Raw genomic sequence first — 23,880 nt, 5'->3', positions numbered from 1 at the left:
GCCGAGGCCTGGGCTTTGTGGGACCGAAGCCCAGGGCAGCCCCTCCCGGGCCCCCCCGGCTCCCGGCCCGGCAGCCTGAAAGAACTGGGACGTGGTCGCTTCCTCACAGGGGCTGAAACCTGCACGAGACAATATTGAAGGTCCCCAGCCCTGCCTGGGCCCTTCAGGCCCAGCGAGGAGAGGGCCTGGCCGACCGATGTCCCGTCTCTGCCCCTTTTTCTGACCTTCTGGCCCAAGTAAGGAACAGTGGCTTTCTCCCCTCCACCCCCAGGACGGGACACCCTGTAGGAAGCAGCTGATGTCCCTCAGGCAATTCCGCGTGGGCTCGGGGCCTCGGCGGGGGCAGGGATTCCAAAAGCTGACTCCGGCCCTGCCTCCGGGCTGGTAGGTATTTTCCACATCTCGTCCCGTTTCACTTAGTTTCCGTCTCCTACTCTTTCTCTTTTCCTCTCTTCTCCTGTCGCTTCCTGCCGACGTCACCGAAGGTCCTTAGAGAAACCGTCGTGCGAGAAAATCACTCATTCGTTGACAATTTTTCCCATTTAAAACGGTGTGTTTTGTCTTATCTCAGTTCTGAAGTCCTAGTTTTGTCATTTCTCCCTCTTAAAAACCTGACATGACAGCGTGACAATGGCAATTATCGAAAAACCGAAAATAATCGTGGGGGAGGATGTGGAAGAATCGGAGCTCCGTGCGCTGTGCAGGGTCGGGGGGGGGGGGCGTGTAAAACAGGCAGCTGCTGGGGAAAACAACCCGGGGGCGCCTCAGCAAATGACAGCGTTACCGCGGGACCCAGCGATCCCGCCGTCTCCAGGGACGGCCGAGGACCCAGAGAGCAGGAGCCAGAGCAGATGTCTGTCCACCGCCCTTCACAGCGGCATTATTCATGGCCAAAAGCAGGAGAAACCGCGCAACGGGATACAGTCCAGCCTCAAAGGCAAGGACGTCCTGACACCCCAACGGCACGGGAAGGCCTGGACGGCGTCGTGCCCCGTGAGACCAGCAGGCGTGACAGCCGCATGCGGCACACCTCCACGCCTGTGAAGTCCCCAGAGGCTCACATGCACGGAAACAGAAAGTGGAATGGTGGGCGCGGGGGGCGGGGCGGGGGTGGAGGGGTTGGTGTTCAAGGGGAACAGTCTCAGTTTTGTCAGATGAAAGAGCTCCAGGCAGCGGTGCCGGTGACCCAGCCGTGCAGACACGCTTACGCGCTCAGGGAACGCTTAAAAATGGCGAAGACAGCCCGTTTTAGGTGTATGACGCCACACTAAGAATTGGGGGAGTTTAGAAGCACATACTATTCAAATCTTCGTAGGCAGCAAGACTGTCTTGTCCACAGGCTCACGCTGTGCACCTGCGGGGGGGCCAGGGTGGGGGCGCGGCAGAGCTGAGGGGCTGGGAGGGGCTCGGTCTTTGAGCCCGGGCTGAGGAAGGAGACCCGCCTGCCTCCACTGGCCTACGGCTCGTCAGCCGGCCTCGACTGACTTTTGGGAGTCCAGCCTTTTTCCACTGGTTTCAGCGATAAAGGCAGGCAACAGCGCGTACGACTCAGAGGTTGATGTGTGCAAAGGAAAAAAACCAGAAACCAAGAGGCTGGTGAGCAGGCGAGCAGCTGCAAAGCCTCCCACCGAACAGGGAGGAGAGTTTTCCTCTTCAGGGTGTGGGCTGTCGGCTTCAGCTTCAAATCGTAAACAACCTCCTGGGCCAGGGGAGCCCCCGGGGGGGGACCCTCCGCTCCCCAAAACCTCCTTCCTGAGCTGACAGCTCATCCCTGGTGGGAGGTGGGAACCACTCAGGTCTGCTTCAAAGGGACCCCCAGGGGCTGGGTGTGTGGGACGCAGGCTGCGCGGTGGCCTCGTGGAGGTGTCAGCCTGGAGGGGCCCGCCCCGCCGTTCTAGAAGGCTACATTCCCAGGGCGCCTGGGTCTGCGGGGACAGAGAGGGAGGCGCGGGAGGGGCCAGTGTTGTTTTGGACTCTCACATTTCATTCTGCTTCTGGGCATCCCGGCTGCGACCCCACTGCCTCCCCCTCCCCCGCCCGCCCCACCTTCCTCACTTGTCTCCTCTTTTCTTCCCCTCCCCCCCCTTCCCCTCTCTGGCCCACAGAGAAAGCTGCACAGCAGAAACAGGGGCCACCCAGGCTCCGCGGCTGGGGCTGCCTGTGTTGGTTATCTCTTTGGATCCTCCCAACAGCCATAACGAGACAGGTCATGGCACTCATACAGATGGAGATGCTGGGGCTGGAAGGGGTTACGTCCCTCGTCCAAGGCCACACGGCTAAACACGGCAGAGCCGGGATTTGAACCTTGACCGCCAGCCTTCAGAGCCCAGCCCGGCAACCTGTGGCTGTATTTTCAGCAAGTTCTCTTCCCTCCTCCTTCTCCCATTCCTTGTCCACGCCTCCCCCTCCCTAAGGCGATGGGGAGGCAGGGGGCAGGCAATAAGGTGCCAGCAGGGGACAGGGCAGAAGCCCAGCTGAGGGCTGCGGACTCAAGCTCCGCTCCCAACGTGACTGCAGGTTGGTTCCAGGAGGGCCGTGCGCCAGGGCGGGAAGGAACCTTGCTGATCCGTCCCAACATCCCAGGACGCGGAGAGGAAAGCAGGCTCCGGGGCCTTAGGCGCTGGGCTTGGTCAGCGATTGCTTTCATTTCCGAAAGGGTCAGGTGTTCTCTTGCTACCGGGCAAAGGGCCAGGTGTTTGGAATATTCTAGACTCAGACTGCGCTGGGCTGGCCCGATGATTTGGAGGTCCCTGGATCCGTTGGCTTCTCAGCTCGGTGCGAGCAGGGCCGTGGGAGAAGCCGCGCCGCTCACTGGGCTGGGCTTGGCCCGTTTAGGACACGGGCCGGCACCGTCTTGGCACCCAGAGACCGACCGGTAGAGAGCGCTGTCCCCAGGCACGGCGTCCTGTGGTCTTGTCCCAGTTTTAGGTCGCATGGGGCTTTACCCCGCCCACACCCCTGGATGGCCTAAGGGTCAGATGAGCTCAGGAATGAGCCGTGCGCTCCGGGAAGGCAGGTGCGTCGTCTCCCGGAGAAACAGGGACTTGAGGCAACAAGTGTCAAGAGGGAAAGTCTCGTCCAAAACCCAGCGCGAGGGGCGAGGGCGTGACTGCTCAGATCACTTGCTCGCCGGCTGGCAGTGCCGAAGGTTAGGGGGCGGGAGACCCAGTCCTGGGCCTCATCCCTCAGCAAAGACGTCGGGACCCGAGGGCGCGGCCGCCCGCTCCGCTCCAGCGGGGCTGGAGCTCCGTTCTTCCCTGCGGAGTCCTTGGGCGCTCAGGGCAGCGTGGGGATCACTTGGGACAGACCTTGAGGGCAAGGACTGGGCCCTGGGGCCACCTGAGGGACCCCAGCAGATGTCTCAGGCTGCTTCAGAGGAGCTGACCAAGTCCAGGGTCCGAGAAGTTTCCCGGCGACATCGTGTGAGGAGTGCAGCCTCCGGCGTGGGACCGGCCTGGCTTAAACCCAGGCTGGCTCCTCACGAGCTGTGTGGCCTCTCTGGGCCCATGTTTCTTCATCTGTGAGGTGGGGACACGTTGAGGTTGTCACCCTGTGGGGTTTTGAGAGGAGTAAGTGCGACACTGGGCAAGGGGCCCTCAGCTGGGGCGGGTGCTCCTTAAGTAATGGAGTGGGGGTGGGGGTGTTGTCACGCCGACCCCAGAACTGTTCCTGGAGACATTCAGCAAATATCTGTTGAATAAATAAGTTAATAAGTAGCACCAGCGGTAGGTTGGGTTGAGTTTTTACGTGGCCAGAACGGCAAAGGAAAGCAGAACGTGGTTAGGTAGTGAGTTGCTCGTCACAGAAGTGTTCCCAGTGGTCTGGGTGTCCACCCCCCTTTCTCCAAGACACGACTGAGCGGACGCTGCCTGGGTGACCTTGAGGTGACCTCCAGCTCTGACGGCCTGGGCTGGGCCCGCGTGGGCAGCGGCGGGATCACGGGAGCCCTGAGCTCCCCCAAAGCCCCTGGCCCACCCGTCCGCCTAGGTCGGTGCTTGGGCCTCTCTGGCTCCGGTTCTGCTCAAAAGCGATGGTTTGCCACCGAGTCCTAAGGGATGAGGCCTCCCAGCACTCTGACCCCGAAGCTCCATCCGCGGTGGGCCAGGCAGGGGGCCGGAGGCAGCTGGACCCCAGGGAGGGGCGAGAGGGGCGCTGACACAGCAGCGGGCGCGCGGGGCGTCCTGGCGGGGCCGAGGGGCGGACCGGGGCTGGCAGGAGGAAGAAGGACAAGCAGGGACACCTCAAGGCAGGACAAGAGCCCGGACAGGGGCTGAGCCGCTGAGGCCGAGAAGGCTGACATTTGGGGCCGGTTCCTAAACGGCTCCCTGCATGTCAGGACATGAGAACACCCTGTCCACGTCGGTCCTCTGTCGCCGCCGTAGATGCCTGGGAGGAACGCTGTGAGAGGTCTTGACCACCATGGCCACCAAAGGTCATTGGGTCTGTCCCTTGGAGAGCAGGCTGGAAGACCTCGCCACATGGGGCTGGGGTTTAGGAAGCTCCTCAAGGAAGGGGGCTGGGGGACGCCTGGGCCACGCAGGCCCCCGAGGCCAGATCTAGGGAGCAGGGACAGTGAGGGGCCACCTAGCAATCCCCCAGGCAGGAATTTACCCCAAGGAAACAACCCCAAGTGTGGACCCAGATGCACGCACAGGGTGTCCACAGCAGCCCTATCCACACGTGTCAAACGTGGGGCCATCTTCGTGCCCGACAGCAGGCCGGGCGGGGGGAGGACAGCACGGCCCTGCAGGCCCGAGACTCGGGGCCGAGAAGCGTCCAGCCACAGGGACACCGGCTGGGCCGGTTGCTCCGTGGGGGGCACGGCTCTAGCCCCAGCTGCGCGCGGTCAAACCCGGGAGGGTCGCCGACGGACCGATGAGTCTGGGTGGCAAAATTGTTAAAAACGATTTTTGTCTTTGTTTTTTAACAGATTCCAAGTTTTCCACAGGGAGCATGCTGTGGCCTTGCAATCATTAAAATAGGAAAAATGGTATCTTCTTACGTGCGTCTGTTTTCAGTTGGAAAAGCAGAAAACGCAGCCGTCCCGTTTGGAACTGGACGCAGCGGCATCCCGGTCACGGTCCTTTGCTTGTTCCTCGCTTTCTGTCGGATTCGCAGGCGGGGGCGCCTCTCTTGGTGGTCAGTCGCTGCTTTCAGGGGCACCATTAACTAAATAGGGGCACACGGCTGGTGAGGGGGGCTGGAATTTGATGTGGGAACAGTGCTGATCTCTGAAGGCTTGTTATCCTAGAGCGTAGCGCGCATGTTAGACAGTGACGGCGGCGGCCTGGCCTCGGAGGCCGCGGGCCATCCTGGGGCGCAGGCCGGAATCACCCGCTCTCCGCCGCGGCACCCACGAGCCCCCTGTTGACTGCGTCTGTGGCCCGAATGCCGCCAGCAGCGCCTTCCGCCTCAGCCCCCAGCCTCATGGTTCTGCCGCCTCCTTTCTCCATGTCTGGCGCAGTAAAGAGATTGGAACAAAAGGGACCTCCGAGGTCCATGACCCAGCGCAGCCCCAGGCTGCCCAAGGCGCCTCCTTCATGGTTTTGCCCAGGGCTGCCCTGGCCCAGTGTTCTCCGAGGGCCTGGCCCTTTCTTCTGGGTGCCCGGTACGGCCCCTGCAGCAGACGGGCGATGGAGCCCGCACGGGGGGCTGGGGGCGGGGGCCGGGACGCAGCCGTAGTTGTCCTGGCCCGTGACAGCTCTCTGCCACCCCGCCTGTCCTTCGACCTCTCCTCTGAGCGGCTTCGCCCCTTCCTGTCCTCCGGTCGCTTCGGATCAGAGACCTTGGTTGCTTTTCACACCCAGATCCAACCAGCTGCGAAAACAACAGTGCCCTGGAGTCTTCCTACATGAAACCATGTCTTTCCAACCTTCTGCTCGGGAAGGTTCAGGTCTCTCGAGCCCCTCTGGTGGAGGAGCTGGGGATGAGCGTGTGCTTCCGGAATCATCAGGGAGCCCTTGAGCCCCACAGAGGGGTGTGGCCGCTGGCACCCCCGCCCCCACCCCCGAGGAGCCTCGGGCCCTCCATCCCGCTTTTGTTAATAGTCACAGAAAACAGCTCTTCCAGGGCCGCGCGGCTCCGCCCCACCTCACTCTGACCCACGGCACCGGTCATCTTCCCACTGCCTCAAGGCGGGCAGCGCTCCTCCTTGTTTCCTAAAGGGGGCGCGTTTCGGGAGGGCCTCTCACCTGCCCAAGGCGGCAGAGCCAGGTAGTCGGAACGCCTCCATTTCCTGCTGAAACTGACCCCGCGCAGTGCCGCCCTCTAGACAGAAGTGTGGGCAGAGGACAGGAGGAGGTGCGTGCCGCAGCTGCGGACCCGTGTCAAGCGGCCGCCTACCGGGGTCCCGGGCTGCTCCCCCAGACAGCCATTCCGAAAGCCACGCTCACCAGGCAGCCCCAACAGCACCCCCTCAAATAATGTGGGGGGCGTGATGGGCAATGGGTCCGTTGTGGGCCGGTCAATGCAGTGGCCTGGGTGACGTCAGACTGGGTGGCCCCTCAGGGTTTACTTCGTATCTCAGTGAAGGACCAACAACAGCTCTGACATCAGGCCTGAAAGCCAGGGCTGCGTTTGCGCCCTGAGATTTTTGCGATGTCTGAAGACCCTTTGGGTGGTCCCAACGCAGAGGTGCGGCGAGCTTCTAACGGGGAGCGATCGGGGGTGAGGCTCAACTTCCCACGATGCACAGGACAGCGCCCCCCCGCCCGCCTGAGCATGGACTCATCCAACCCCCAAGCGCATGGTGCAGAGGTTGAAAAACGCTGCTGCAAACGCAGTCCAAAGGGATGTGATACAGCTCGTGATGGACCCAACACCAGAAGGGGCAGCTATTATTTGGGGGAAATTGTCGCTCGGGTGAAACCATGTAAGAGTTGTTGGCTGTGACCAAAGGCGTCCACATCCTGTGGGGCTAGTCTGTGGACGCGCTGCGTTTTTTTTTTTGCAGTTTGCCTTATTTGAGAGCGGCCCATGGAATTTACTTAGCCTTTTTTCGGGTTAAAATCCGGAATGGAAAATCTAACCTCTAAGTGGAAACCCAACAGAAAATGAAAAAGTACGTGCAATACTGGAAGCCCCGTGCTTATAACGGTAGCTGAGTGCCGTCTTGCCCGCGAGGCTGCTCACCAGCCACCGCACCCCGTCCCTGCCCCGCACGGCGCCCGCCCCGTGTGGCCGGAGCGGGGTCGCTCAGACAGGGGCTGGAAGGACCGAATGAAAATGCCATTTCTACCAGCAACTGACCTGGAGCGAGCCGCTGACCTGTAAGCCTGCCCTGGTCCGCCAGTCAGCGGACGCTGTACCTACACATCCCCGAGGGCTGTGCATTTGCAAGGAGGGATAGACTTGCAAGCACTTGAAAAGACCACAAAGTGTGGTCTAACCGCTCCGTGACGGCTGCCACACACCCGGGCCGTGGGGCAGGGGACTGCCTGTCTTCGAGGGCCCTACATTATGGCTGTCCCTGTTCGCCCCTCCTGGGGACGCTCTGTTTCTCGGGCCGCACGGCAGAAATGCTCCGTCTCGCGGAGCGGACACTTTGGATCCGACTCCCCTTACACGTGACCCAACGGGGACGACTGCTTTTGGGGGACAGCGCCTCCCGCCACCACGAGCCCACAGGCACGGCCCACGGCCCGCCTTCCTCCTTCTAACAGGCGCCAAGAGGGTGGCGTCGCCCCGTGCCTTAGTGGCCTCCCGAGGCCCGGCCACCCTGAGCCGGGCTCCTCCCGCGCCACGTGGACCTGTTCTTGTCTTCTTTAACCGGCAGGATGCTGGATTTTTACGTTCAAAATCAGCACAATTCCCAGCGCGAGTTTCAGAGCTGACACCGGAGAGTGCCACCGTCTCCTCACAGCCCGAGCTTTGGGCAGAGGGGAGAGGTGGCCCGTCCGCGGACGTGCGTGTGGGCAACCTCTCACCTGCTGACCTCAAGCGCCGCGGGCCTCCTGACATGTGGTTTCCCAGAGCCGCGGCCCCTGCCTGGAAGGGCTGGCTGTGCGAGCGGCGGCCGGGGGGAGAGGGGGTATTCAGAGGGCAAACGAGCTCTGTGGTGTCACGGGCTGTGGGTTCCTGAGAACAGAAACTGCTGTGACTGAACTCCCCGAGGACGGGCCTTCAGAGAACAGCAGCAGAGGCCTCCGCAGCCTCGCCCACTGGCTGCGCGCAGGCTCCGCCCCGAAGGAGCTTCCCCAGCCCGCGTGTCATTTTCGTTTTGGGCTCCGCACCTGTGCCCTCCGCTCGTGGAAGCCAAGCCCTCGCGCCAGCCGTGTGGCTCCCTTGGGGGGCACCAGGTGTCCCCCGGGATGGGGGGTGACGACAGGCAGAGACGGGCAGACACGGGGGGTCGGGCCCTCTCTCAAAGGCAGAGACCAGGCAGGGGAGAAGCGGAGGCCAATTTGAACCCACGCAGCTGACCTCTGACCCTGTTGCTGTTAAGCAGAGGCTGGCCTGGGCCCCCATCTGGGCAGCTGCCTGTTTTGTAAATAAAGTTTTATTGGAACGCCACCACGCTCGCTGGTCACGTGTTACCCACAGCAGTTTCTGAGCTTCATCGGCACAGCTGGGTAGTTGCAACAGAGGCCATATGGCCTGTAAAGACTGAGATGTTTACTATCTGCTCCTTTGGAGAAAAAGTTTGCTGACCCCCGCTGACCCCCTGGGTTTCGCTGGAGGGAGCCCCGTGGTGAATACTTATTTTTTAAAAATATTTTATTTATTGATCTAGAGCGAGAAAAGAAGCTGGGGAGAGAGAGGTCGATTTGTCGTTCCACTTATTGATGCATCTGTTGGTTGCTTCTTGTGTGTGCCCTGACCGGGAATCGAACCCTCAACCTTGGTGTATGGGGACGACCCTCTCACCAGCTGAGCCCTGCTGAGACTCCGATCTGGTCCCTGCCCCCAGCGCCAGAGCCCCTGCCCCTGTGGGCCCCCTTCCCGCAGCCAGGGAGAGGCGGGGATCAGCACAGCGAGGACCCCGGAGGGACAGGCACTGGGGGCACCGGATCCAAGCCCGGGCACACCCCGGAATGGTGGCAAGTCCTGAGGCGAACCTCTCCATTGCTCAGGGCTCGATTGCCCCCTGATACTCGGAGCCCTGACGCCGCCCCGCCCAGGATGCCCTCACGCTGAAGGGGCTGTGGGATGGGACCGTTCATGGAAACACCAGGGGGCCTTCTCCCCCAGAGAGGGGGACATATTCCAGCAGGGGGACAAACAGTGTCCCTTCCAGGCAACGCAACCTCTCGCACACACGGGCAAGGGTCAGCTGGGTGAGCAAAGGCGTCGTGGAAATTATATTCTTCCCCAGGAACAGCCTCTTGATACACCTTCCTGTCCCTCCCCTGCCGCACATCCTCTCTCTCCTTCTCCCTCTCTCCCTTCCTCTCTCTCTCTCTCTCTCTCTCTCACACACACATGCACACACACACACAACTTGCAACGGCAGAGAAAATTGAGGTCATCCCTAGTCCCGGCCCATACACCTGTTTTGTCAACAAGCAGGCTGCGAATGGAGTTAAATTTTACTCTTAACGCGAACGCACCCACACGGCCTTTCTCCGCCAGTCCGGCCTGGACCTCGGTCTGGTTTCCCAGGAGCTCACTGACCGCAGAAAGCTCCGGAGGGATGGCCCATCCCCCGGGCCTCTTCCCAGGGACACCCCTGTGAAGCTCCCAGCCTGGCCCCAGGACCACCCCTCCTCCCAGCAGGGGCCCCTGGCAGCTGTGACCTGGAAACCGACTTTGTTCCTGTCACCAGCCCGGAGGACCCGCGGAGGGCAGGAGGGGCCAGCAGCTGCCGCCGGCTTCCCCGCCCCCCCGCAGGGCAGACCCGCTGCGTCCGTTGGAGCAGGGGGCGGGGGTCTGAGCCGGCAGGGGAACCGTCTAGAATCCAGAGCCAGCCCTGCTGCTCACATTCAGATTCATTTCGAGATCGCAGAATGTGCTGGCGATGTTTTCGTGAAGGGGAACCCTGGTGTTTCCGAGCTGGGCGGCCCCTCCCTTGTGACATACTTCTTCCACCTCGCGCGGGCAGGGAGGGGACAGGGCTGGCTCAGCAGGCCTCCAGCCCGCGCCCAGGCCTGCCGCGCGGCAGGGCCTCGATCACCGCTGGCTCGGCGGAGACCTCCGCCCCTTAGTGGCCGGAGAGCAAAGACCTCCGTGCCTTTGCTTACGTTAGCCCGTCTCTCCCCTGCTGTCCCTGAACCACGTCCTGGGGACTGGCCGTGTGCAAAACAAGCGAACCGAACTACTGGAGAAGCGACGCTGCCCAATGGCGTGCGGAAAAGTGGAGAAGCGTGTTCTTCCACAACAAATGAACATGTTGACTCAAACACAGTTTCTGCCAGAAACCTGGTCCCCGGAGCTGGGCCACTTGCCCGATCTCTCTGTTCCTCTGGGGGACATCTTGGAAAGGGTGTCTCAGTTTCGGTTCTGCCTGAAGCGGATCCTGAGACAAGGGGACGTTTATTTGGGAGGTGACCCAGGATGCCTGGTGGCAGGCATGGGCTGAATGGTGGGCCACACGCGGAGACCGAAGTCCTGAGCCCCCGCCCCTGGGCAGGCGGCCTCTGGACACAGGGTGTTTGCAGGTGACCCAGTTCAGACGCAGTCACCAGGGTGGGCCCTGCTCCAACACGACTGTGTCCTGTGGAAAGCGGGGGCGGGCTTTGGACCCTGCGATAGACAGATACACACACGGGGAAGGCCACATGAGGATGGAGGCAGAGAACGGGGCGCGGTTGCCACCAGTCGCGGGGCGCCGGAAATTGCCGGCAGACCCCCGGAGGCCCGGCAGAGGCCCGGGGCAGGTCCTCCTGCGGAAGGAACCAAAGGGCCTGCTGACCCCTCGATTCTGGACTTCTGACCCCCAGCCCTAAAGCAAATAATGGCCTCGAGGCCCCCTGTCAGAGGCTCGCTATTGCCCAAGGAAGCTGATGGCAGGGAACGTGAGGGCGAGTGGCAGAAAGGGAGGCCACCGCCAAAGGGCTGTTGCCAGCCAGCTGCCCCGGCCCCGCCCCGCGCCGGGAAGCGCTGAGGAACAGTGCGGACCAGCCCTGCGGTCCCACGCACGCGGGGCAAGCCGCCGGGTCAGTGCAGAGCTGCAGCCTGCTGTCCCTGCCCCCGCACATCGACTCCACAGGCACGCAGGGCAGAGCCAGGCCCCAGGCGGCAGCTGGAAGGCAGACAATGGGACGGAGGGCCCTGAGGTCCCCGCTGGAGAGGACGCCCGAATCTTCCCCCGGCCGCGGGGAGGTCAGGTGGCAGAGTTTAACCCGTGGGCCACCTGAGAGGGATGAACTATCATCAATCCCTCTGTCTGGGGGGACAGCCCTGCGCCTCAGGCCCCCACAGGAACCCCATCGTGCACCCCCCGGTCGCCATGGAGGCGTGAGAAGGACGGGCGGTCAGCTCACGGGGCCCTGTCGCCGGGCCGGTGCACAGGCGGCTGCCGCGCCTCCGCGCGGAGCTTCCCCTCCCTGGGCGCCCTCCCTCCCCTTCGCCTGGACCCCCGCCCACGCTGGCCTTGCCCCACGAGGCCCGTCGCCCTCCCGCCCGCCTGCCTGCCGGGGACTCCGGCGGGACCTTTTGCATTTTGACCCACTCGGTATTGTTCTCTGCAGAGCCTCTTCCTCAGACTGTGCTCTGCGGGCCGTTGGAGAGGTGTTTTCTTAAAAACACAGCACAACAAAACACAACAACAACAACAAGAACCCCACAGGCCGCGCAGGGCCGGGTCGCGCCGGTGCTGCGACGGAGCGGAGGCTCTGACAAGCCCTGGAGCCAAACTGCAAACAAAACCTCCCTTCAGACAGTGTGTTTCCGAAAGGTCCAGCCCTGCTGTTTGCGGGACGGCGTCCACCCCTTGCAGAACAGAGTAGGGGTCAGCGTCTGCGGTATCAACGGCAGCGAGTGGGTCATTGGGAGTTGGGGCCTGTGGACAGGGCGGGGCGGCTCCTGGGCACGGCCGGCCCTCGGCGACAGGTCAGGGCTGGCCCGGAGGAGGACAGGGCCCTGCGTCGGTACCAAGGGCCCAGGCGGGAGATGGCCCTGGGCTCTCCACCCAGAGTCCCCCGAGGGTGGGCAGCAACATTCCAGGGTCCCAAGGGCCCTGGCTGGTGATTCCTGGCTTTCCAAGGTGAGACCCCCCTGCTCCCTCCACCAGATCTGCCCTTTGCCCCCGCTTCTCCACGTGGCAGACGGTCCTCAACCCCTTCCCCAAAGCTTATGGCCGATGGCAGCCTCTTCCCCCCACGCAGTTCGTGGTGGGGGCTGGCTGCCGGGGTCAGAGCCCAGCCCTGGTCCCGGCTGCCCTCTGCCCCTGGGTCTCCGGTCCCCAGCGACAAAACACAGACACCAACCAAGGGCCACAGGATGAGTTGACCCAACGCATGTAACAACGTACGGCACAAACTCCTCTCGACAAATGGAAGCCGTCACGGCCCGAGCCGGTCAGACCTGTCCACCAGCCTGCGCAGCGTGACTTCTCCGAGCGTGCCCCCCACCCCGCCCCCCGGCTGCAGAGCCTGCCCCGGGGCTACGCCGAGCGGGACGAAGGCAGGGCCCCACCGGCATCTTGCTCCTGTTGCTGATGATGTTGCTCCCCATGCCCGGTACTGTCAGAACAGAGGAAAAGTCCTTGATTTCCTCTCGTTGGCTCAGTCTTCTCTCCCCAACGAGGCGAATCTGGCTGATGCCCTGTCGTTATCAGAGGCGAGTTCGGCTGCGAGGGCCGTGGGTCAGCAGGTCTCCGTCTTTGCACACCATGGTCCTGGACTGTCTCAGCAGACAAGTCAGAGATGCCATGGATTTACCTGTCCCTTCGAGTCAGGGACGACAGGCCGGGCAGGGGAATCCTGCCACGGAAAGGCCTTAAAAGGAAAGCCTTCCACACCCGAGGAGCCCCCTGCCTGCCCCGGGGCCGCCGTCCTCCTGAGAACAAGTGGCAGGGAAATCTGGGCTTATCTCTTTTTCAGAAAACGGTAACGGTATCTGTCCGTGCTATGAAAATCCCCTAACACCTGAAAACTGGCAAATTAGAACACAAATCCTTGTGTTACTAAACGATTTGACACCCGCCTCAGCACACGAGTGCTTCCTGCTCAGGGATGTGGCTGGCCTGCCACCACCGGGCCTCATGGGCGGGCTGAGCTGACACGGCCCAGCCACCCGAGCGAGCTGTGGTCACCGTTTCGACGCGAGGCCTCCACACGTGGCCCTGAGACCCAGGGGGCCAGCTCAGGGGGCGCGGCTCACAGCTGGGGGCCTGGTGGCCCAGAGGACAGAGGGCCCCAGCAAGAATCAACAGTCCTGAGTGAGTTCAAGTGCTGGCTCTGCCACCTGCTTGCTGTGTCACACTCGGCTGGCTGATAGGGTCCTTGGAGCACCGCTTTGTCCCTGGTAAAATCTGGAGGCGGAATCTGAAGTCACCCACCCGCTCCAGTCAAATGCTCTGTGGCTCCATCATGCCGGGCCAGCCCCGCTTGGACCAGAGAGAATGCCCCCCGAGAGGCCCCGTCTAAGTCTTGTCGCTGGGGGTAAAAGTCACCGGCAGAATCCCCAGCCGCCACCCAAGCTAACCAGGACGGTCCAGGGCCACGCACAATGACAAGCCCCTCACACGGCCTGAGAGGTGTATGTCCAACGACTTGGCACAACCAGGTGGGTGTCTCACGGGAGTCAGTGTGAAACAAGACTCACGGAAGTTTAATTAGTGCACATAAATTGAGACCGAGGTCATTTTTGGTACTGCATTATTTTGAATTGGCCTAACTCAAAAGCCCATTAAATCATTTGTGACTTATATGTTCCCTCTGAAAGCATTTTTTTTTTTAAACCCTTGAAAGACAAGGAACGGAGGTGACAGCAGAGGCAGGTGAGGACGCGGGGCCAGGCTCGACGGAGAAAGACTTCGGGGTTGAGGGAACCCCACGGGGCCCCCGGGACCAGAGAGAGGGCCCCGCACACAGCCCCGTCCCGCTGGGGTGGCTGCTCCGTGCGGCATCTGAGACGCTTGCCAGTTTGGGGGTTAGACTTCTTTTCTTTGTTTTGTTTTGTTTTTCAGTTGAAGTCACCCCAGGCTTCAAAGTTGCCAGGAAATGTTCAACCCTGACTGAGAAATGCCTAAATAGCCAGATCCTCTCTCCATCTCTCAGCACAGAGGGGCCGCTCTGTCCTCGGCCACCTGAGTGACGGGAGGGAATTTTCCGGGGAACCTGTGGCCTGACACCAGACCAGGACTCGCACCGGCTTCCAGTCCGAGGCTGTGTTTAGGGGCAGAGCTAGCGACTAGCAGACGGGCTTTTTCCCAAACCAGCCAAGGTGAAACCCCGCCATACAAATCAAACACCGCTCCCCGAATCGCTCCTTCCGCGCCCTCCCCGCGGGTCCCCGCGGATGGACGGCCAGGCTGTGTGACTGTAGCTCCCTGTGCAATCCACTCCTGGTTCCCAAGCGGCTCCCTCCCCAAGAGGAGATTATAAAGCTTTGAAAAGCCGGTGGCGTCCCTCCTGTCCCCCTGAGGGGAGATTCCTGACCAGGGCTCCGCGGAAATGGGAGGAATTTGCTTCAGAGCCGCCGCCCTGCCTGCCCTCGTGGACTCGAGGATGGGAGCGCGGAACAATGCAGCGCTTGGAGCAGGCAGGTGGGGGCCCACCACGTTTTGAAAGAGGATTTCACAGGCCGGGTCAGCGGAGAGACGGATGGGTGAGCTGCGGGGGCCACAATTATTTGACTTTCTGAGCTGTTCTTTTGAAGCCTCCACACTTAATAGAAAGAAAAAGAATAATCCTCTTTGCCAACCTTTTGTAGCTCCGTCTTTATTGTCCCCACCGAAATCCAAAGAAAACGGACAAGATTCATTTTGTCCAGAAAGCATTTGTGTATGTTATATAGGCCTGGGCTTTGAAGCGGGGCTAGTTAAGTGGGGGAAGAGACAGAAACTTCTCTTTAATCTGAGGAAATCAAAGCGGGGGGGTGGGGAGCGATTTTCTGCGGCTCTCTGGCCTAAAGCAAAGCAGGGCTGGGGGGTATCTTGCGACACACAAGCCCTTGCTACTCAACTCAGCATGGGAATTAGTGCAGGCTCAAAAACGGTGAAAATTACACCCGGCTGTAAAGAAGCAAGCCTCTGGGCCAACTAAAGCTTTTTCATAAGACCCAAGAACGCGACCTACCGGCCCAGGGAGGATTTCCTTGACTTACGGGCTCTCGATCACGTGATGACCAAGACGCTGGCCTGGCCCACAGGCCGGCTGGCCAGCCCCCGGCGGAACGGCGTGTTCGACCTGGGGCACACGACAGGGGCTGGATCAGGATTTACTCAGCGATAAGTCAAGTGGCTGACCAGAGAGGCTCTGGATAATCAGATACTGAAATCAGCTCTGGGCCTGGCCACACCACCTTGATGGCCGAATAGGTCACCAGGAGCAACGCCGGTAGGTGGCTTGCCAGCCTGTTCTGAGAGCAGAGAGAAAGGAAAGCACCCCATGCCTTTTGACTACATCAGTCAGGGCTCCTAGGCTGGCCGCCGTGGCCCTGGGGGGTCCAGTGACGTTTCCTGCTGACGGGTGAGGGTCCCTGCGTCTGCCTGCGGGCTGGCTGGGCCCCCCCGCAAGACCTCCCGTGGGGAACTATTTGCGTTGGGTTTTTAGGCCTGAATTCTGAGAATGACAATTTTCCACTGTCTTTTGTCACCTTAACTCGGCTAACAATGTCAACAGTGGCCCTGGGAGATCCCCACACATCTGGGCTTGAATATGAGGGGTAGGCAGGGTTTCCACAGCGGGGGAGGGGTTGGGGACAGAGTCCTTCAGAAGAGGGGCCTAGCGGGGAGAAAGGTGCGGAGAAGGAAGGACGCCAGCTCACTTGAGTTGTGGGGGGGCCCTGAGGTGGTCGGGCCTCCCACCATAAGTCTCTGCGTCTGCGGGAAAGGTGCACCCACCTTCCTGGGCGCGGGAGGTTAGACTTTGGACAGAGGTTTCCCCATCTCCCTTCCACACAGAGTCCCAGGAAGGTGCCCAGGGACGTCTCGGCCCCAGGGTGCACCTGCCCAGGTCGCCCGCTGTGAGTTACAGCAATGTCTGCCCTTCCTGCTCCAGAGCCAGGGGCCGCCCCCAGCGTCCTGTGGTACACAGACGCCAGCCAGCGCACTCGGGGCGCCCGCCCGCAGTGCCGGACGCGTCCCACGGCACAAAGGCGAGTGCATGCACACGCACCAAGCACGCCGATGTGTGCAGACGCAGAGTACACAGGAACACGCACACCCGGCCGAGCAAACAGGCACACACACACCGGGGCACGGACGCCTGCACCCCCACTAGAGCACACAGGCAAGCATGCACTGACACACCTGCCTGCCAGCGCCCCCTGAGCTGGGACCCACGGGACAGGCTGAGCACCCACGACGGGACCCTGTCTGGGCCGCCCTCCTCCAGGGCCAAGGCCGCGCTGCCACAGACAGCCGCTCGGGCCGCGTCCCGGGGCCGGCACGGCGCCGCGGGGCGGGAGCGGGCAGTGCGGCGCCGCGCGGGGCATCCCCGCATCTATGGCCAGAGAGACCAAGGGGCTCGTCTGACCGTCGCCGGGGTGATGGTTGACGTGCCTGTCGTCCCCCAGCCCCAAGGTTTCACGAAGGCGCTGCACCTGCACACAGGCCCCTCCTGACGTCCCACGAGAGCCTCTGACTGTCCCCTTCCCCCGGCCCCCCCCCCACCCCGGCTGGCTCTGGGCGTGGCTGCACTGAATCACAGACAGTCACAGACGGGGGGGGGGGGGGGTTTACAGCTGTGAGGACGCGAAACACCGTTTATTCTTCTATTTTTGATTAATTAGTGTATTATTTTCCAAACGAACCGCTGTAAACCTTCCGCCCGCCCTTCTTTGGCCCGTGACTGCTCCATGCGTTTCCCTGGCGTCAGATCTCGTCCTCGGGTTGCTTCACTCCAGCCCAGGGCAGAGGGTCTGCGCCCCCCGAGCTCAGCCCGGGCAGACGCGCGTGGACGCCGGGCTGAAAGCGCCGTGGACGCGGAGGCTTGATTATAGACGTTAGTCCTTCAAGGTCAGCTCTCTGCTCCCCCAGGGACGCAGAAAAGCCGAATCCCAGCTCAGAGCCCGTGGGCATCGGTACGCTCTCCTTTCAGAAAACTTTTCACACTGAATGAAGACACGTTCCTATCAAACAGATCAGTCACAGGCTATCATTTAGGACCCAAGCCTCTGAAGCAGAATTCATTTTGATTTACTCCTGTGCTTCAAGTAGTAGCGGTGAGGCTGGTACTTACTCAGGCAAACAGGTTGCATGGCAAACAGAAAGAGCTCCCAAAGAGACATATTTATTAAGAGCAAAACAGAAAATATGGATGTTACCAGGTTTAAGGGGAAACATGAGTTCAGAACGATAATAACATGCCAGAGAAAAACAACTCTATGAAACCAAATGTTTCATGCTCAGCAGAAAATGTACAGTACGTGAGGATATTCAGCATCAAAATAATTATTTCTTACTTTAAAAATGGAGAGGAGTACAGTGATCAGTGCTTACTCAGGGGAATACCTTCAAAAGTCTGCTTCGGAATTTAGTCACCGGGTGTGTGATACTGTGATTCGACAGGCCTGGCAGAGAGAGTCCGCACAGAAGGTTCGAGAGCATGAACCCTGGACGAGGGATTGGGGAACCGGCCTGGGGCCGCCCTCTCCTCGTAGGCGCGCCAACAAACCTCAGCCTCCTCTTCTTCATTTACAAAGAGAGGACCTTGTGACCTTCCTGATACTCGCCACAGGACGGCCATGAGGATCCAGACCGTGAAGGTGTTGGTAGCCCTTTGCCAACAGGGACAAGGACCGTGCCGTGAGGGCAGGCGGCTGGGCTGGGCGGGCATCTTGCCTGTCCTTGTTCAAATAATTTCTATTTATTTTCTACCCTGGGAGCCTGAAAATTAGCTGCCGAGCCGCTCAGAGCCTCACAGGCTAGCGAGGCGGACGGCGGTCGCACCCGGCGTTTTGGACGCAGAGGCCTCCTCTTGGGGCCAGGCCTGCCCAGGGCCCCGCGGGGCCCAGCAAGTCTGCAGCCATGGCAGGTACGCGACGGAGGAGCCAGAAAAGGCGGCGTCACCCTTGTCTTTCCCAGTGGAAGCTCCCCCTGGAGCCTAAGAACCATTGTGCTAAGGAGGAAACCCAGGTTTTAAACAAAAAGTGAAGGGAGCTGCAGGAAAGGAGGAGGCTCTGGTCCCCCAGGCTGCGCGCTGCACTGGACAGCCGGGGGGCGAGGCCACTAACTGTCCTTTAAACCGTTGCCATTTCCAGGCTGACCCCCGTTCACCTGGAGGCGGAAAGGGGTGCTCAACCTGCCCCTTTGTCTCCTTGCCGAGGAGGAAACTAAAGGCCGGAGGGAGGTTTCTGGCCACGTTCACACTGCAATGTGGTGACGAAGGGAAGAAAAGAAAGCAGGTTCGGACCAGGGCTGCCTGTCCCTGCAAGGGAGAAGCGACAGTCTTTCTCTTTTGCAGGGCGGGAAACTGAGGCACACGGCGTGATGGCTGCTGCTTTTCAGACACCGTGTGTGGCCACGTCCAACATGCCCCCAGCCCACAACGGTCTCCTGCCCACACAGCGTGACCGCCCCCCGACAGGGACGCTGAAGGGGGCAGCTCATGGCAGGGGCCGCCTGGGGATGAGCCACGACTGGGGCGCAGGCCCCTCTGCCCCAGGGAAGGCAGAGGCCGCCGTGGATGGGCCGGGAGAGTTAGGAACAAACCCCCTTTGCTCCACGGAATTGTTTGCCTCAGCAGCCTCAGGGGGCCCGTGGGGTGTTCTTTGAATCCACCCTTTCTACGGGGAGTCCTGGGGAAATTCACCCAAGCAAGGAACGCCAAAGAAATTTTTAAAGCTACATCCATAAAGCTTCTCTTGCAGGGTTAGCGATGATACAAAAAATTAGAAACCAGCCCAAATGCCCAACGATAAGGAAATGGTAGAGAAACACGATGCGTGAATTATGAAAGTTTGCAGAGCAGTTAAGAGCGATCGCGGAGGCTCAGCATGCAAAAAAAGTCATAATATAGTTTTTTAAAAGCACATGAAACCGTTTTCATAAGAGCAACCATATAAAGATACGTATCCAGTTGTTTAAAAAAATATTGGAATGGAACACAAAGAAGTGAAAGTAAAAAGTTACTAGGCTAGCTTGGTGAGATGATGGCTTTTTAAAATTTTGTAACTTCCTCTAATGATTTTATGGTGTTATTATTAAAATACCTCAGATCGAGACAGAAAAAAAAAAGAAGGTGATAGCTGTTTGGAACATTTATTTAGGAATCCAGACCAAACTGAATATTATGAGTTTTCCCCCCATATTTTGAAGCAATTCAGCAACTCAATAAACCTAAATAATGTGATTTATGCTATAATCCACAAACTCTTATTTTTCTCCTTGGTTCCTTTCATCCATGTTTTAGTTCATTAGTTAATGATCTTAAATGGTAGCAGCCTTCTTAATTTTCTGCTGTGCCCTTGTGTTAGAGCCATGTCAGAAAAATGAGCGCCTTTCTTCGTTTGTTTATTTTCAAGATATATTAATTGAATCACATGAAATTGCAATTTTCATAGGTCCAAAATAAATGAAGGCAAGAAATTTCACATGATCCACCCAGGAAATTTTAGCAACGGTAGGATTTTACCACAAGCCATCCTTATAATCATGCCGAATCATTCTACTCACACAGACTTCTCTGTCTCGTCCACCTGCACATAAAAATATTTTGCTTATCACTATGTTCTCTAGAGAAAAGGTCCAAGCAATGCCACTCCACTCGGCCCTCCCAAGGAAACCATTATAGAGTTAATTTAATCACACAAAAACATCCAGATTTCCCCCATTCGTGCCTCAGATATTTATGGGCACCCACCCCGCTCGGGGCGCAGGGCGGAGGGCTGGGCGCGCCGAGCTGCGCGCAGAGGCGCCTTCTCCCTCGGGGAGCCTGCCCTCAGGCCTGGGGGCCGGCAGGAATGGCTGAGTACGAGCCGCGACGCAGGTGACCATTCTGTTTCCACTAACAGGTCAAGTGACCGGTTGGATTATTTTTCCAGCCAAACGGACTGAATGTTTGCTCAGATGGATTAAGGCTGCCATCCCGTGTGTGTGGATAAGAACCAGCCTTGGCCCGCGCGGAGATGGGGGGCCCTGATGTTTATCTGATCCATCAGCTGGGCCACAGGCACGGAGACCCAGGAGAGCCCGGACGCCCACAGGGCGTGTTCGGCCCCAGCTCACGCCAGCGGCTCCCCCAGAGCCGAATCTTCCAACCGAAACACGGGACGCCGCGCCTGGAGACCCTGGACAGCCAAAGGGAGCATCCAATAAAAAAGTGCTCTCTCTTTTTTAAAGACAAAGGCAAAAACGAAAAGGATGTGGCAGTAAATACATCAGCGTTCACTCAACAAGAGCCCCGCAGGACGCTTCTGGGGGGCGTTTCGAGGCCCCGGCCGCGGTCCGCAGGCCAGCTCATCGGAGAAGTGAGCTGAAGCAGAGAGCTAAGCCCTCGCCTCCGTGAACAGAGCCAGGGGACGCGAGGGAGAGGTACACCATTGGTGAAAATGCCACCGACAGAAAGCTTGTCCTGGCATCGCTTAAAAGCACCCCTCCCGCCCAGCTCTGAGTTCCAGAGGTTTGCACCCCAAACTCCAGGCGTGGTGCGTGCACACCAGCTGTGGCTTCAAAGTCCGGGTGGCCAGGCGGGCTGGTCTCTCCTGTCCATCCCCTAACCGCCTGCTCGTAGTGGATATTGGTCAGGCGTGTCTTCCCTTTGGGAGAGCGTCCCCTACAGAGTAAGTGCCTTAAAAAACAAAACTGGGAGGGCGGCCTCACTGGGACCGGCCGAAGCTGCGGCCCCGGCTCTCGGCTGGGCCTGCACGGAGCCCGCCAGGGTCCCCTGCGTGGCGGGCGCACTCAGGATCCAGGGAAGGGGATGGAGAGAGCACCTGGGTGGCCTCACGGCACGATCGAGGGCAGCTGAGCCATCCCGACCGCGGGCTTCCGCTTCCTGTTCCCTGAGCACAAGGAAATGGGCCCAGAGGTGCTGCTTGTGATAATTAGTGCAGCGTCCACCGACTGGCTGTCTAGTGTGTACCGGGCACGTCACGGTCCCTTCTCATTCCACGCCGCCACGGCAAACGCTGTCCTTCCTCTAGAGGTGGGGAAACTGAGGCCCTGAGAGGCGCAGGGGCTTGCGGGAGGCGGTGCAGCCGGGGCAGCGGCCGTGCTGTCATTGGCCTGACTCTCCCCCAAACCACATCCAGCTGCCTCCCCAAAGCGGAGCCGGCCACGACCCCGGGGCCCACGTCCCCTGGGGCCCTGTGTCACAGCTATGCGTCTGCACCTGGCCGCTGTGAGGCGGGGAGCGAGAGGCTCGAGGAGCTGAGGGCTCTCAGGCAAAGGTCTGCAGCTGGCACATCCTCCCGGTCGCCGCCAGCCCCTCGGACCTCGGGGATGGTGACCGCCTGGCGGCCCTTCGTCCAGGGAGGCCTCGCACAGACACACCCAGTTGCTCTCTGCCTGGACCCTAAGGATCCGGGCATTTCCAAGCGAAGGCAAATGGAAACACCTCAGTGAAAGTCAATGTTTTAAAGGGTTTGGGGGCACGTAGCTTCACCGAGCAAGAAAAGAGAGAGAACCTGATGTCTGGTTCCGCCAGCAGCCTGCCCCCCGGGGACAATGGCAGAGGGTGTCGGGGCAGCACGCGGCGCTCGGGGCCCTGGGTGTCAGGGTCGCGTCCCCTCACCGCGGCGGGGCGAGGACGCAGAAAACCTCGCGTCCCGGGGCCGTGTCCGCAAGGAGCTGAACTCTCCCCGTGGGCACCGGGCAAACGCGCAGAGAGACCAGGCAGGGGCTCCAGGCTGCTCCCCGTGCCGCCTGCGGGGCGGGTTTTATTTTCCGCGCTTGGAGGCCACCAGCACCCGAGTAGCTGTTCTCTGTCCCTTCCAAGCCCGCTCGGCCTGACTTTGCCCCCCGTGGACCCGTGAGGAGAGGCCACGCGGTAACTTGGCTCCCGAGGGCTACCTCCCACGCCGGAGGCCCAGGGCCCGTGCCCACTGCCGTCCGCGGAGCACCGACCCCCCAGGCCGCTGGGCGCCGTGGGCCCCTGGCCCCTGCACGCCAGGACGGGCTGCTCTGGGCCGGCTCTGGCTCCTCGCCCCGCAGCACCATGTGAATCCTCCCCACCAGGCCGTTCTCAGAACGGAGACGTGATGTCACAGAAAACCCGCCATCAGCGAGACCTGGAAACCCCAGGTGCTGGGCCAGGCCGGCGCCATGTCCCCAGCACGGAGCAGAAGTGCCGATGGCCTCCTGCCTCCCACCGCGGTCGCTGGACACCGTCCCACAGTGAGGCGAGGGAGGATGTTGCGGCTGGCCCTCCCTGCGTCTTTAGATCCTAACACAGATCATTCTGTTCTTTGTAAAAATGCATGGGGCCAGCCCCCAAGAAGAGCACCCCCCATCTTCTCCTCATCATGGGGGGTTGAAAAGACCCTGGAACAGCTTCGTGCCGTGAACTGGAGTGCGGTGAGGAGCGAGTGCTCTTGTTGGCTGGTTTGTCATTCATGGTGGTAACTTAACAAGTCATATCCTCTCCTCTGTCCCCTGTGTTCCGACATCATGGCTGGCTTGTGGCCTCAGAGGAGGAGCTGCCTGCACGAAGGTGGGCAGCCCCGGGCCCGGGACGGATGTGTCATGGGGCAGCGCTGGCCGTGGGGTGCAGAGCTGAACCTCGACCTGGCACCGCCGCCGCCCCGCGGAAGGCCACATCCCTGCTTTGTTAACCTGCTTAGTCCCTGGACATCGCGGTGTTTCAAGGGCCACAGCCATGATCCTGCCTGGCTGACAAGTGACATGTCCTCTGTTGACGAAGGAAGGAGGAAAGGGACCAAGCGACGGGGCCAGCGAGGGGGAACAAGGAGACGCGGCGACTCGAGCAACATCGCAGCCCGAAGCCCGGCCGGGCTGACACTTTCGGATCCTGCCCAGCTTCCGTCCAGCACGGGGCCTGCCTCAGGTGCCCACCTGCGTCCTCCCCTCGTCCTTCCCCTGCCCTCTGATCGCTGGACGTGTCCCTACTTCGAGCGGGTGTGTTTGAAGCCACTGCCCCCGAGCTGATGCCCCGCTTGCTGAGAACACGCGGGCGGCAGCTTGGAGCTGGCCCCTGCCCTGCTCGCTGCCCGCTGAGTTGAGAAGGACAGCGTTCAGGGGAGACACCAGGTCCTCACCAGCCCCGCCACGGGCCCCCCACAGCCCCGCCACGGGCACAAGAGTTTCTCAAAGCTCCACCGTCGCTGCGGCGGCCTTACCTGTCACGGGGAGCTGAGCCTGCAGGATGGCCGCGATGACAAGCACCTTCCACTTCATGGTGTCCTTTCTCCCAGGAGGACAGCGTGCCGGGACCGAGGCGAGACTGGGAGTGTGAGGCAGCTGAGCTCTGCGCGGCCTCCCCAGGAAGTGGGGGACGGGGGCCTTTGAAAGGCAAGAGCCTGCCAGCGGGCCCGGGACTTCACACCCCCTCTCGGGTCAGAGGCAGGAAGCTCTGGAGGTTTGAGGGTTTGGGGTGTGTGTCAGCCTGCCTGCCTGCCTGCCTGAATTTTGCTTTTTCTCTCCTTTAACCATTGTCTCATGTTCCTTTGCCCGCCCCTAATTTGGGTCGCGTTTTTACCTAATGCCTGCCGTGACTGGTGACATCGGCACACACGAGCCGCTGGCATGTGTCCGGGCGCTTGCTGTGTTCCCCGACGCGGTGTTGGCTGGGGCTCAGGCTAAACGCAGAGGCATGTGGCTGGGCTTCCAGGCCGCCTCTGCTACCTGCTCACTGCGTGGCCTTGAGCAGGTCAGGC

General features: G+C 60.6%; 1 protein-coding gene across 1 annotated transcript in view; it reads right to left on the bottom strand.

Annotated features, from left to right (window-relative positions):
* The window catches only part of CD247 (CD247 molecule), a 60,378-nt gene extending 36,977 nt beyond the window's left edge, over positions 1-23,401 (bottom strand). Inside the window, exon 1 of the mRNA XM_054587603.1 lies at positions 23,344-23,401. Coding sequence (XP_054443578.1) covers positions 23,344-23,401 — 58 coding nt within the window. The remainder of the gene's footprint in view (positions 1-23,343) is intronic.
* Positions 23,402-23,880: the final 479 nt, after the last annotated feature.

This window comes from Pteronotus mesoamericanus, unplaced genomic scaffold (assembly GCF_021234165.1).
Source record: "Pteronotus mesoamericanus isolate MK-2021 breed Mesoamerican mustached bat unplaced genomic scaffold, CSHL_Meso_final scaffold_1186, whole genome shotgun sequence".
Lineage (NCBI taxonomy): Eukaryota > Metazoa > Chordata > Mammalia > Chiroptera > Mormoopidae > Pteronotus > Pteronotus mesoamericanus.
This window is presented reverse-complemented; position numbering and strand designations above follow the sequence as displayed.